General features: G+C 40.8%; 1 protein-coding gene across 1 annotated transcript in view; it reads left to right on the forward strand.

The window, feature by feature from the left end:
* Positions 1-1479: 1479 nt before the first annotated feature.
* USH2A (usherin) overlaps positions 1480-14548 on the forward strand; it is a 392064-nt gene continuing 378995 nt past the window's right edge. The window contains exons 1-2 of the mRNA XM_054195462.1: positions 1480-1991; positions 7309-7474. Of these exons, the coding sequence (XP_054051437.1) occupies positions 1507-1991; positions 7309-7474 (651 nt within the window). The 5' untranslated portion in view covers positions 1480-1506. The remainder of the gene's footprint in view (positions 1992-7308; positions 7475-14548) is intronic.

Consider the following 14548-nt stretch of genomic DNA (forward strand, 5'->3'; position numbering starts at 1 on the left):
TTGCAGCTCGTAAAAGAAATTCATTCCTCTTTCTCTACCCATGGAGAGTCTGGCCCTAAAACTTGAGAAAATCGGACCCAGAGTTGACTAACTCGTCGCTTTTGAAGCTTCGCAAGGCAGACCTCCACAAACGCGCCCCGCGGAAGGCCTCGCACCCCTCAGAAAAGGCAGCCTGACCACGGCGGGCCTGAGGAGAGCCGGGGCCGGCCCGCCGCAGGCCGCCCGCTCCGCTCCTCCCGAGGCGGCGGGCGGCTGCCTGGGGCGGCCTTATTTCATACCGCGGGTCTCAGCGGCAGCGAAATGGCTTCCTGCCCTCCTCACCCCAGGAGCGCGCGTAAAACTAAGCCGCATGGGGGGGACAACAGGAGGAGCCGTGCGCGCCGTACCGCCGCTACCGCTTTAAAACGGGGCGGGCGGGGGCCGGCGGGGCCCGGGCGACGGGGGCGGGGAGGAGGCCGCGGCGTTGCCGGGCGACGGCGGGCGGCGTTGCCTTGGGGAGCCGCCGGGCGCCGCGCCGCTCTCCTCGCTCCGCTCCGCTGCCGGGCGGGGTAAATAACGGTAAATCAACTTATTTACCGGCTGCCGCCCCGCGGTTCGCCGCCGGCCCCTGCCCAGGCTGCCGGTGAGCCCCAGCGCAGGCGTGTTCGCTGTGGGAAAGACCCACACGGGACAGATGGGGAGCGTTGTTCTAATCGGCTTTGCCGGGCGCTGAAAGGAGCGGCGTGAGGTGGGCGGCGGGGAGGGAAGGCACGAAGCGGGGCCGTCAACTTGAGGGGACTGTAGATAGGTGGCCGGGGGGCTCAGGCTGCCGCTGACGGGCAGCTGGTGGGCCTTGGGGGCAGGGGGGTGTCCCTCGGCGTACCCTGACATAGTGCGGTGGGGACGGTGCCCAGCAGCTCCTAGGTATCGGCGTGACGCTGAGAGGTAAGCGCCGGAGGGTTTGTAAATGTGAGATTTGACCAACTAGCTTGAACGCCTCAGGAAAGAGGTTCGGAGGCTGAAGTGGCACGGTTTGCGAGCAGTTCCTGTGCTTGTTACCTTCGAACGTAAAGCCTGGTGTCAGCCTGGTGTGACGCGACAGATCTGGGATAAACTCGGCTCGGCTGCGAGCGTGTGTGGGCTGGAGCGGCCTAGTCCCCTTGCCCGTGCTTCGGGAGATGCCTTGACCATAGGCGGGGAAGGTGCAGGTGGGCCTGCTGGTGGAAATTTGGAAGGAGAATTCGAAGCCCTAAATTCCCTAGCGGGGCATCGTATCTGGTGTAAAAGTGCCTGTTCCTCCCACAGACTGTGTCTGTTTTCTGTGGTTTGCAGATACCGGCTGCCACCCATGTGTGTTTCGCTGGCCAGAAGACATAGATGTCCCCTGCGACTGAGTTCTTGTATGAGTGTGTTGAAGATGAAATGCTACATAAACTCTTAAAGTGTACCACCTGAGGACATTGCTACCGACATGGACATCATTATTTATTTACAGATGCTTTAATCAGGAGGAGCTTTTTTGTAAACATGAATTGCTGGGCTCTTTCCTTGAGGTGTCGTTTCTTGTTTCATGCTATTGAAACATTAATCTTAACTTATTATGACTGCTTTGTGTTGGTCAGCTCTCAGGGACATTTCCCTAGGCTTGAAAATGTGGGAGCTTTCAAGAATGTGTCAATCGTGCCAACTGAAGCTACTTGTGGGCTGCCAGACCGAAGTACTTTTTGTCATAGCTCAGTAGCTGTTGAAAGTATTATGTCCTGCACCCAGAGGTTTTGTGTTCAGGAATGTCCATACAGGTCATCGCCTTCTTCCTACAAACTGCTTCTTTCAGAAGGCCTCGGTACCTGTATCACAGAGGACAAAAGGGACTTGCATCCAGGGTCCTTCAGCAACGCTTCCAGTTTTATTTTTCATAATCACAAGGATTGCTTTTCTACTCCCCGCTCCCTGAGGCTTGCAGCTTCATTTACGTTAACTGTATGGTTGAAACCTGAGCAAGAAGGTGTAATGTAAGTAGTATTGAAGGTGTTTACTTTCCTGGTGCTCTTAAAAAAATTGATCATTGTAGTCATGGTCTTTATTAGCAAGCTATTTAAAATTTTAAAAAGGCACAGTGAGAAACTGTGGCGTTTTAAAGACGTATTTAGGTTGGTGTCTTTGCAAATGTCAAGACAAGTAGGTTCAGTTTCAGTGGTGTTGACTCAGAGGATAGTTCAATTGCTTTCAGTGGGAACTATTTATACATAATGTGTGTGTCTTTTCTTAAAAATCTGAATTTTTATTTCTAATTCATATTCCTTCTTCTAAAAGCTGCTAGAAAAAAAATATCTTGTCAGGGGTTTGTGCTGTTGCTGCTTTCATGGTGGAAAAAAATTATCTAAAATTTTATGAATCCCCCACCACAAGTTTAGTCCTTAAGAACAAACAAGGAAAACACCCAGATCTTCCCAAATTAATGCTTCAAAGCTGTAGAAGGTTGGTCATAGTTTTTCCGGAAGATCTGGGGCATGTTGAGTGAACAAGAGATCGCGTTGCTACTTTAACAAAAGATTCCACTATTCAAACTGCTAGTGAAGTCTTGCTAGTTGTTCACAAAATAGACGTGGCTGAGCATGCTCCCTCTCTTATTTGCTACATGTCACGTTTTTAGCAAATATTGCCATTATAAGTGTCCCTTCAGCTTGACTGGGCCCTCGCTATAATGAAAAACTTGCTTTTTGAAAAAATGCATCACAAATCCTGCGAAAAAAGTTCCCTTCATCTGTCACCAAATGCAGAGATTGTGCAGGTCCTCTTTGAAGTGAGGCACACAAAAAGTATACTACGTTCCTACAGAGTATATGTCGCAAACGTTTTTGTACTTGTACTCATCGCTTATTCTTAGAATGAAAATAATGATCTGTTGTAGCATTCTTGATACTTATTTTGCATGCTGCTGTGAAATAGCAAGTTGTCTAGGGGTGTGAAAATCATCAGAAACAATAGAAATGTCTAAAATTATAATGACATATGTAACATTATAGTATGCTTTATGCAAGGATAATTACCTTTAAAAAAATCAACCTAGCTATAGAATTTGTGGTTATGGAAGGGAAATAAATGAGATCTGCAGAGCAAAAGTGACTTTAGTTTGATCTTAAGTTAAACCAGCTCAGGTGAAGGTATGTGCAAAGTTGTCTCTGGAGTTTTGGCCTAGTGTCTTTTATAGCCAGCATTTTCTATAGTATGTTTGAATCTTGAATGCAAGAGACTCCATTCCTGGGGTTGTCCTATGCCATGAGTTCCTGCCCACATCCATGTGGGCGTACCAGAGTCTTCTTCAGCGGAGCACATGCCTAACTTGAAGCAGAAACGTCCTGCTAATTTCCAAGCAAGCTGTTACAGTGATGTGTTGAGTGAGATCTGTAAAACTCTCTTGTTAATGGGTTAGGCTTTTGCTTGCATGGAGCCTAAACCAATGAGATGTATGTCCTTGGTTTCAAATGATTAAGTGCTGTGCGGAAACCAGACTCTACCGATGTCTGATTATCCATGGACTAGTGTGAAACATTAGCCTCCAATTGCTACCGTGTTAATAACTACACAGTGTACATATTCCTGTTCAGTGGGTTTTATAGATCCCTTTAAAATCTAAATGTTTTCATTCAATTTTTGTAATAGATAACTTCATTCTTCTGCCTTGTGAGATTGCTGTTATCAACATGTAGAAATGACAATGCTAGAGCCCAGTCCTGAAAACTGAAGTTGGACAAAAGTTATTCCAGTGGACAGGATGATATGCCACTGTCCAGACTTCCCCCCCCCCCCCGCCTCCCCCCCGGCCCATGTTCACAGAAAGAGGTGTGTTAATTTTCCTTTCTTCATAAAAGGAATATAGAGCTCCAGATTTGGTGAAACAGTGATTGCATGTGAATAGCCAATGAAGCTCAACTCAGAAGGCATCCTACAAAAGAGAAATAGTTTAACAGCAAACTAAGATGTTTTTGCTTTTACTGTATTGGTTTAGTGAGTCCTTCAGGTTGGCAGAAGGAGTTTGACTTACCAGATGTCCTACATTTTACAGTCCCTGATGGGGAGTTGTCCCTGTTGGATGTCATTTGTGAGACTTTTTAAACCCCATTATCACAGCAGAGGGACTTCGTGGAACTGGGACTTATTCGAACAAAGTCTTTGCACTGCCATCAAAACACTAGGAAGATGAGCCAGAACCAGCTGCTCGTTTTACCAGTAGAATAATTGAAAGTTTAACTGGGTATTTTGTTTAGTGGCAAAGTACATCTTACATGTGCCTCTTACATCAAGTACCGCAGACATGCTGTACTTTGGACATGCCATACTAATGCTTTTCTTTGTGCTGAATATTAAATGGTCTTGCTGTTAGAGAGTGCTTAGGAAAGATGCTGTATCATATCCCAGTGCCTCCTTGTAAAGACTGTGACGTTTCTCTGTTAGGTATGTGCCCATGTAAGAGAATAGCAGGATATTTTTGCTAGAAGTTACTGTGCTGGCTGAAGTGAGAGATACTGATGGGAGGATCCCAAGTCTGAAGGCCCTTTAAAAATTGTAACATTCTGTGGGAGCAAATATATGTGGATAATCAAAGACACTGAGGATTTTCTTTATCAATTTCATACATATACCGAGTTTTCTTATGTGAATCTGGGAAAGAATATACTTTCATACAAAGAGAGAGGAAAGTCAGGTCATGTTATGGATTTATTTTAAGCCTTAATGTTCTTGTAAGATTTATGGTATAGATATTTGTAGGTATGCTTCTAAGTCACTGCATATTGGAAATCTTGAAGAAAAGCAAAAGAATAGTGAGAAAACACTGACATTTTGTACTCCAGTCTTTAAATTTACTTTCCCTTTAGGCAGTAAGCGCAGTAAGTGAGCAAAGCTCTTGTCCTTGAATTTTTTCTTTCTCCATGTTCCCTCTCTTACTGCATGTTCTCATCAGTTAACATAAATGCATTCAGTAAGCCTGTGTGTAGCCTGTAAGTAAGCCTTAGCACACAACACAGGAAACTGTATGTATGATCACCCTTCGCAATGGAATAGGATAAGAATAGAAGCTTAGCGTATATGAGTAATTACTAACGGCAGTTTATATCAATTTAGCAGAAACTGGGCTAGCTGGAAGTTAGATGAGCAGAAGAAGTTGGTGGTGGGAGAGAAATGAGCTGGGGCCGTTTACATGCAAAAGGGTCAGGGGGAATGGCCTGATTGTGAAGTGGGCAGTAGAAATGTATTTTTTTAACTTTATTTATCTAAAGGACTAAAATCATATCCTATTACTTTATATCCATTCAGATATTTTACAGCAGGAATTGGACTGAAAGGGGAAGTTTCCTTAAGATACCATATATCCGATTTTTGAACTCGTGTAGATGTTCCCATTTGCAAGTGCTCCAGTTAATGTGTGGGGATCAACCATGTAGCTGTGTTAGATTCTCTAGAATATTTTTCTTTTTGATAGCTGACCAAGCAGACTGGTATTGTTTGCTTTTTCTCCAGCCCCAACACAGAGAATTATATACTCAGGAATGTGGGACTGCAGGTTATCAGAAGTTGGAAACTTCATAAAGAACAGTGGTTTCTCTCTGTAATCGTGTCTGGAATGGAAAATTGTGCTCAGAGTCAGAAGTAATGCTTATGCCTATTTCACCTATATTAGCACTAGTTTGGGGTTTTTTCTTTTTTCTTTTTTTTTTTTTGCATGTCCGTCCTCTGTTTTCTACCTCTTGATTTTTTCTCCTTTGGTAGTGAGTCACAATTCACATTTGTTCTTTCCAGTTTTCAAAGTGATGTACATCAAGGTCACTTCCTTTCTTAAAGTCATGGTACCTTTGGGGATAAAAACAATGTGAGGATGTTTGTTTTAGATAACTAAAATAAACAAAAAACTGGATTATCCAATTATTGTTTATCCAGGAACTCAGTAAATCCAGTTCCTAAATATTTTGCTACTTAGCTGAGCCTTCCCTCACATTTATTATCTAGCAAAACTAGCATGTTTACAAGCAAACAAAATATTGAAAAGACCAGTCAACAATATATTAAGAAGTGTGTTTTTAGTAAGTTGTGTTTAGTAAGGTTTGGAAAACAGAAGTCTGCATTTTGCAAGTTGTTTTATTCCAGCAGGCTAAAATGGTAACAGTTAAAATGAATTAATCTTTCTCTTGGATTTAAAGGTGAATTAGTGAATAATAGCAGTATCAAAGAACAGCCTTTTTGATACTTTTCTTTTATTAAATGCATAGTAGGTGAAGATGCTTATTGGTAGATAAGGTGCATTGTTTTTTTTTTTTCTGAAGTGCGTTTAAGTAAATCCTGGTCTCATACAAATTTTATATGCTTCTCTCTCGTGACTTAGTGCACTAATTTAGTCTGGTGTAACTGTTAAAATATTTGGCTTTTCACGGGTCAGTAAACAGGGGACTGGATTTCTCAAGCAGCTGAAATGGGAGTGCAGAACTTTATAATTTTTGTCATGCTGATGATTACCTTAATAAAATACATAGCTGTTTCACAAGCATATATAGCCTATGCTTTCTCAGGACCCTTGACATCATGGTGATTGGATTGGCAAAAATATTTCAGCAGCTAGATATGCAACATGGCTTGCTATGGATGGTATTCTTTGTACCTTGTATGTCTGTGTTGCATTTGATACTGAGGTGAAATCTTTGCAAGGGGGGAAAAAACCCTAACAAGTGGCTGGATAGCCTTCTTGCCTTGCTCTGGTTCTCTTAGGTTAAAGAAAGGCTGCGTCAAAGGGAGAGCGTAGGGGAAGCTGGTGGCGTTGCTACCTCACCTGGACAGATTTGGTGGAAAGATGGAAGAGTAATTTCCAGAACATGTTGTTCATACTGTTTTTTGTGGTCATATTACATTTGTCTTGTTAGACTAAGAAAAGAGTAAGTGCCTCCACGGGATATACTATGTTGCACAGCTTTGTACAAAAAGTGCAATGGAAACTGGCGCAGTGCTGGTGAGCCGCTGTGGTTTCTGTCATGGAACCCTGAAGACATGAGGCAAAGTGGACCACTCTTCTACTCCCAAGTGAACTGGGGTTGCACGCACTAAATTAAAAAAAAATAATAATCTCACAGAATAAGACAGAAAATATCTTTGTTAAAGTTCTTTTACACTTAGTACATCCTGTGACTTTCACTGTCACTGAGCATCTTCTCAAGGGCTGTATTTTTAACGTTTATTTTAATGCATTCTGGTTAGCATCACTTTACAGGATAGCACCTTGGCAAGAATGTGTATATGTGTGTGCCTCTGACCTTATGTTGTTTTTCTTGGTTATTTCCAAAGGTGTGTGATAGAAAAGGCTATTGATGGGCAGACTGTGTTCAAACTCACAATCTCTGAGAAAGAGACCATGTTTTATTATCGCACAGTAAATGGTTTGCAGCCGCCAATAAAAGTAATGACACTGGGGAGAATTCTTGTGAAGAAATGGATTCATCTTAGCGTGCAGGTGAGTAAAATAAAAACCATTTAATATTTGTTGAAATACAACATTTGTGTGAGAATAGTATAACTGTATAAAAGGGTAAACTGGGGGATGTAAATGATAGCTCTTGAGTCTTCTAGGTAAGTATCTTAATTTGGGAGCTTATTTTGAGGAGATTGCTAGTTTTGCACTGGAAAGAAATGCTGTGCCCATTCTGAACAACCAAGACTGAAAATTTTCACCCTTAAGAACACAAGTATTTGACATGAAGAAAAGCTACTTATTTCCAATGTTATCAATAAGTCTCAGGTCTCCAAGATTATTTCCTAAAAAAGAGAATCTCATCCTCATCTATACATGCTAATATACTTATCTTAAAAACTTCTTACAGTGCACATAAGTAAACGTGTATGAGTGTTTGGAGGTTCAATCAAGCTAGTAAGTTACAGAGTTATTACCTCTTATTTTAAAAATATGATTCAGAATTGTTAAGACACAATCTTTGTGTTCTAAAAGTCTTTTGTTGACATAACTTTTTAATAAGTGTACAAATATCCACTGAGGATAAAGCAAAATTGAGTTTGTTAAAATTTAAACTGTATGTGCAAAAATCAGTAAACAAACACAGAAGAAATTAAAATTCAGTTATTTGCATGTCTTGTAATTCCCAACAGACACTCTAGTAAATTCTATTTGTAAGCCAAGTTCAACTAATAATTATAAAACGCAATTATCAGGTATTGAAATGTTTATCTTCTCCTTCCTTCATTTCCTTTATCCGTTCTATTAAATTTCATTTGGTTTAAAGCACAAGCAAGAATAGTTTTGCTGCTTTCTTGAAACTTGCTAAAAGGTATTGACTGTGATTTGGATTTTTAGTGCTGATCTTGTCACTTGTAAGAAGTATCTAAGCTGACGTCTTGATTTTTTTGCAGTTTTCTTTTTTTCCAGGATAACAGCATGGTAGTGCGAATAAGATTTTGGCTGTTGGATTAAAAGAGTGACCTTAAGGTAGAACTAATGAACTTTACACTTCAAACACTCCAAGGGTGCTATATTACTGCTGCTGCTGTCAGCCACATTTTGTTCTAGCCTCAGAAACTGCAAAAGCCTGGGATAGCAAAATGAAGAGCGAAAGGGCTGGATTTAAATACACACATGTATCTTAAATTGTATTACAAAGAACCCTCAAGCACTCTGTAGGATCGGCCCTTTGTTTCTCTGGGGAAAGTTGTTCAAAGCATAGCAGGAGTAAAGAAGTGTAGCTTCTAGACTCTTAAAGGGACTGCAGGCTTAATATCTTTTCCAAGTCTCTGAGCTCAGGGTAGAACCTTACATTCTGTGATTCGTGGTATCGTAGGACTCAACTTTCCATTAAAGATGATAGCAGCTGTAGTATGATCCATTTAGCACTAGGTCTGGCTATGAAGTTTCAGGCAAAGTTTGTTGGTGTTTTTTTTAACATCTGTCCAAAAGCATTTTTTTCCATAAATGGAGAAATAAATGGAAAAGGAGCATGACAGAGACCATACAAAAATATGCAAAAGTAACATTCATGTGGAAGTGTCTGTGTCTTCAGACAGTAGTAGTATTTGGTGATAATAGATCTTTCTATATCATGATGATATGTACTTGAATATAGGTCTTTTCTTAAGATGATGAAAAAGTCTTCTGAAGATAAAGCACTATGTAGATTTGGAGGCATTAGTAATTTTAGTTAAAGGCAGTGTGAGAGCCTGGAGTTTACACCTGAAAGTACGAATCACCTGATCTTACCACAAGTATGACTTTTGACTTCTCTGCCTAACCAGCCTTCTGGTTAGGTTATGGGTAGGTATGGGCACTGCAGTGTGGAGGAGAGACCCTTCTGTGGACTGTAGCTGAGCTACTTGGCAGTAGAGGGGTACAGGCAGCAGAGGGGGCTGAGTCCAATCAATCGTGGTCTACCACTACTTCGAGTTTTTCCAAGTCAGTCAGACCATGTAGACTTACTTCCATGCTGTCCTGAGGCGAAACTGCCTCTAATACCTGTAAAGGATTAACAGTCTTAGCTCTGTGTCACTGTTGCAGGCATAACCTTTATTTTCTGGCAAAGACAAGCTGATAAGTGGCCAGTAAATTAGGAAAGCTTGCAGTCATCCTACAGCCATGCTGGTTTTGGAGTAGGTATGGTGTTATTAGTGTAGCTGCTGTATAACCTCCTTCTACAGAAACAAATTGTTGTTGGATGTGAAATGTCATGTATGTGGCTGTGATGTTTAGCCACAAGCTAACAGTAGATTCAGCACCTTTTTTAGGTACTTTGCAGAATTTGGAACATTGTTTGGCACTCTTATTGGGCATCTAGCCAGAGCTGGGTGACATATCCTGATGAAAAAAAAAAAAAAATCTTTTCAGACTTGTTTGACAACTTGCCTGATACGCATTTTGAACTAAAAGAAAATACTGGTTTTGAATGTTCTTTTATGGGTTAACTAAGTACTGTTCCTGATAAGACAGTTGAAAATGTGCAATGGATATTTTCATGCACGTAATGAAACTTGTATATGTGGAAAAAGGGTAATTATTTTTTTTTTTTTTAAAAAGGAGCAAATAGTAGCATTGCTATATTTGGAGTTGTAGGACCTCTGAAAAGCTTATCTGTGAATTTAAGATGGAGAAAGTTAGGACGCGATGCTGCTATACTGAACAAAATTTTACATAAAGAAATTATGTTCTCTATGCATGAAGCATAGTAGGCACAAGCTATTAGTATTCTTTTTTAAAAAAGTATGTACTTTTACAGTTTTTAGGTAATATAATTCAGATAACAGTGGTAACTGAAGATGTATGTGGTAACAGCTCCTTTTTTTTTAAACGAAAATTTTTTAACTTTATGCTAGAGGTGTGGGTATCTAACCTATTGACGGTTGGTTTGGTTTCCCAAAAATTTAAGTCAGAAGCACTAAATGCTGCAATTAGTATCCCTGGCCTTCAAGATGGATGACACTTCTGGTAGATGAAGCATATTTGGTCCTTGTTTTCCCTGAGACTACAAAGCTTTTTAACAGTGTGGCTTTTCTCTTAAATTCTGTGGTGGTTTAGGTCTGTGTAGGAAACACTGGTGACAACAGTGAGTCAAAATAGTTGCGTTGTAAATTGTATTGATATAAACTTCACCAGATATTTTCCATAGCGAGCTGCAAAGTATTGTTCAAAGCCATGCATGGTATTGCATGTTTGACTGGTAGACAAGGAGGAAAAAGTGTTTTTGGCATGATGTCTTGTTGCTCAGTGACTGCAGACCAAATTACAGATACGTCTAATTTGGGGTGAGTCTGATTCAGGATGAAAGTTTTTTACTGAATGTTAGCACTTATTAATGGAATTAGCAAATAGGGGTATCTAATGGGTCCTACCCCTGAGAAAAAAGCAATATTTGTTGGTTGGCTCACAGGGATTTCATGCATCTTGTTTGTGACAGCACATGGGCAAAGGACGGGGGGGGGGGGGGGGGGGGGAAGCTGGCTGGCACACCCAGTGGCTGCAACCAAAGAATTGGGGATTGAGGCACAAGGCTTTGCATGCCAAGTCGGTGACAGGAATAATAGCTAAGGGAGACTGTGGGATTCAGTTTTGCTAAGTGTTCATGGCAGATTGGTGAATTTTTATGTTTGTTTTTTAGCAGGTTGGTTGTAGTTTGTGAAAAGTGTGTGTGTGTGAGTGATGCAGCTGACCGTGAGAGAGGCCACTCTGGCAAGGAGCTAGGGTCCAAGTCCATCTCTGAACAGAGGTATGCCTAATATGAGACTGATTCCGGCTCGAGTTCTCTGAAGCCAAGCAGTCAGTAGGAGCTGGGAGCCTGCAAACAGGGGAATTGCTGCGGTTGGTAGAAAAAACTTAAATATTTGTGCATAAACTTTAGGCAGCAGACATTATGACAGATGAGTGTGAAGTACTGATTGCAGATTGAAACTGAGTTTAGAGAGAACAGAAACATGCTAGGATGGCAGCTACGTTTGGAATTCAGGTATAGGAGCATATGCCTATTCAGGAATGATAAAAATGAAAGCTAAATGGTGGAATAGCACCAAATAGTAATTAAATGATAAGAGGGAAAGAAAGAAGAAAGAACAGCACAGATTGAAAATAATTTCTTTGGAATAAAATAATTCTAGGGGAAGAGAAGGCTAGTAAATGAATTCTACTGAGGTAATCTAGGAATTTAAATCCTTGGGTTTGGATTTAGATGTGTAATCCATTAGAGAGAACTACCACTAAGAACTGTGTCATTGCAGAGACTTATTCTCCAGTTTATAGGTGGGAAATTAAAGCTCTACTAACAAGAGCAGGGCCCAAACGTTTCTGTATTTTCTGCATGAAAGGTTTCTTCATCAACTAGTCACTGAATTAGAAAGTCTGGATACCAGCTTTGTTAAGTGATGAGTACATTATTAGAGATGTGTAATTACAGATGTGTAATTACAGCGTATTCATAACTAGATTCAGATGATATAGAAGAATAAATAGCTCTTTGGTTGTGTAGGTACACTTTTGGATTTCAAAGAGAGCAAACAAGTAGGACTACTTCAATGAAACAAGATGAACTGTGGAGCCCAGAGATTGAATGGAAAAAAGGCCTGGAGGTTATTAAAAATAAAGATAATAGAGTTAAGAGGAATGTCTGGCCTTTACAAAGAAAAATTGGAACTGTAGTGCCCAGGTTTATCTTGCAGTTAGAGATGGCAGAGTCTGCAAGCACTGGCTAATCGGGAAGAAAATTCACAGAGAATGCTACATAGGAATAGAAATAAAGCTGTAAAGATGTCAAGCTGAATTAGACTTTGCAATGACTGTTAAATGGTAAAAAGTTCTTCAGAATTTTTTTTTGTGTAAAAAAGGCAAGACCTGTGTACAGTGAAGGTGTGCTTGAGAGTAAGGATGACTTGAGTATGTTCTCCAAACTAAATACATACTTTCCTTCTGTTTTCAATAAGAATAATGATAATGGTCACAGAGCAAAAGTAAGCTGGGTAACAGAAATGAATGTATGGAAACAGAAATGATCATAAAGAGTTAGAAAAATGAATTTGCAAGCTTATTGTGTACATGCTGATGCAATCAGATGGTCTTTGTCCAAAAATTCTGAAAGAACTGGTACTTAAAATCCTTTGACAAAGAGGTATTTTATGCAAATCTACCAAGTCAGAGGAGGAGCTATGATGTTTACATTTAGGAAGAAGAGTGTCATGCATTCATACTGGCCAGCAGCCAAGTACCTAGGCCCCCCTCATCCCCGCCAGTGAAACAGGGGAGAGAACAGCAATAACAAAAGTGAGGAAACTCATGGGTCAAAATGAAGACAGTTTTAACAGCTGAAGGAAGGGGGGTGGGAGGGGAACAAATGATGCAAAGGCAATCACTCGCCACCTCCCACAAGCAGACCACTGCCCACCCAGTCTCCGAGCAGCGGCCACCTTGAAAGTTAACCCCTGTCTCCCCAAAGTACTTCTTTTACACCAGTTTTTATTGCTTAGTTTGGGGTTATACAGTATGGAATATTCCTTTGGTCAGTTTGGGTCAGCTGTCTTGGCTGTGTTCCCTCCCAACGCCTTGGCCCAACCCTAGTTTACCACTGAGGTGGCAAGGAGGGGTGGAGTGGGTGCCGCTATTCAAGCACTCTTCAGCAATAGCCAAAATACTAGTGTGGAGTCAATGCTGTTTTAGCCACAAATTCCAAACACAGCACTATACAGAGTGCTGTGAAGAAAGTAAACTCCATCCCAGCCACAGCCAGCGGAAGGAAAAAGCATCTTGGCAATGCAGACCTATTTGTCTTGACACAGTGGCATATGAGGATTTAGAAAAGATCTTTCAAGGAATAGATAAAGATGTGGAGCTAAATGAAAAAGGGGATAAAATGCAGTGTGGATTTACTAAAGATAGCTCATCACTGTCTAACCTCTTAGCATTTTTTTGATGAGAAAACTGATTTTCAGGCAAAGTAAATGTGTCAGATTTCCTCTATCTGGAGTTCAGTTTAACATTGATGTGACAACCCGTGAGAAGTTGTAGGGTCAAAGGGATTGCTCATGGGGAGGGTTGGCAATAGATACTGCTCAAAGGAACTTGTTTATAATCCTGGGGGTGGGGGATGAGGGAGGCAAAAAAGCAATTGAATTCCTTGAGAATTAGTTTTTGAACCAGCTTTGTGTTATATTTTCATGAATGATCTTGGCAGAAATATTAAGCGTATACTGATAATACTAGCTGGTAACATAATGTGGAGAGTCATCATCAGCAGAGGAACAGTAAGATGTCATACAGGAAGAATGGCATTATCAAAAGGACTAGAGTAACTGGCACAAAAAAGAATTGGTGTTACAAAATGCAAAGTAATGAACTTGAAATCCCTCACAAAATCTTTTGCTAAGTAGTTAATCGTTAGAAAATTGATGAAGTAGTAGTCACAGGTAGTAATGATGAGTTACTAGCATGATATGGCTACAAAAGAGACATTTATTGGGGAAATGTATCAGGAAAGGCACTCCCAGTAGCGAGAGGAAAGCATCATTCTGCTGCTCCAAACTCTGGTGAGATTTCGTGGAAAATGCTGGGTACAACTTCCATCATTCGTGTTTAAGGAATATACTTCAGAATGGAGCTACTAAGCCTATGATGACAGTGAAAGGCTCTATGCAGGTCTTACAGAAGATGACTTGGAGAACCTTCTTTTGTGACTTAACCATAGTGAAGAGTAGGAAGTCATACAGTTTTCTTCTCTAAATCTGTTGGATTGTAAACACCAGACAGAAGAAACTATTTAAGTTGGAAGCTGAGTCTGTTCTATTGCAGCAGAGTGGTTTTGAAAAAGCATTCTGATCAGAATAGTGGGAATACGAAAATGTTTGGGGTTTTTTATGTTAATTCAGTAACTTTCATTAAAAGGGCAATATGATACAGTGCATCCAACAGGAAAAGATGGGAATTCATATAAATAAATTTTTATGTAGGTGGACTGTGGGATATTTTCTCCCCCCACCCCTTTTCCTGCAATATGACTGTTAACAACTGCTGCCAGCAGGATGTTGGACATGAGTCACAAACAGTCTTGGAATG

Source organism: Rissa tridactyla, chromosome 3, assembly GCF_028500815.1.
Source record: "Rissa tridactyla isolate bRisTri1 chromosome 3, bRisTri1.patW.cur.20221130, whole genome shotgun sequence".
Taxonomy (NCBI): domain Eukaryota; kingdom Metazoa; phylum Chordata; class Aves; order Charadriiformes; family Laridae; genus Rissa; species Rissa tridactyla.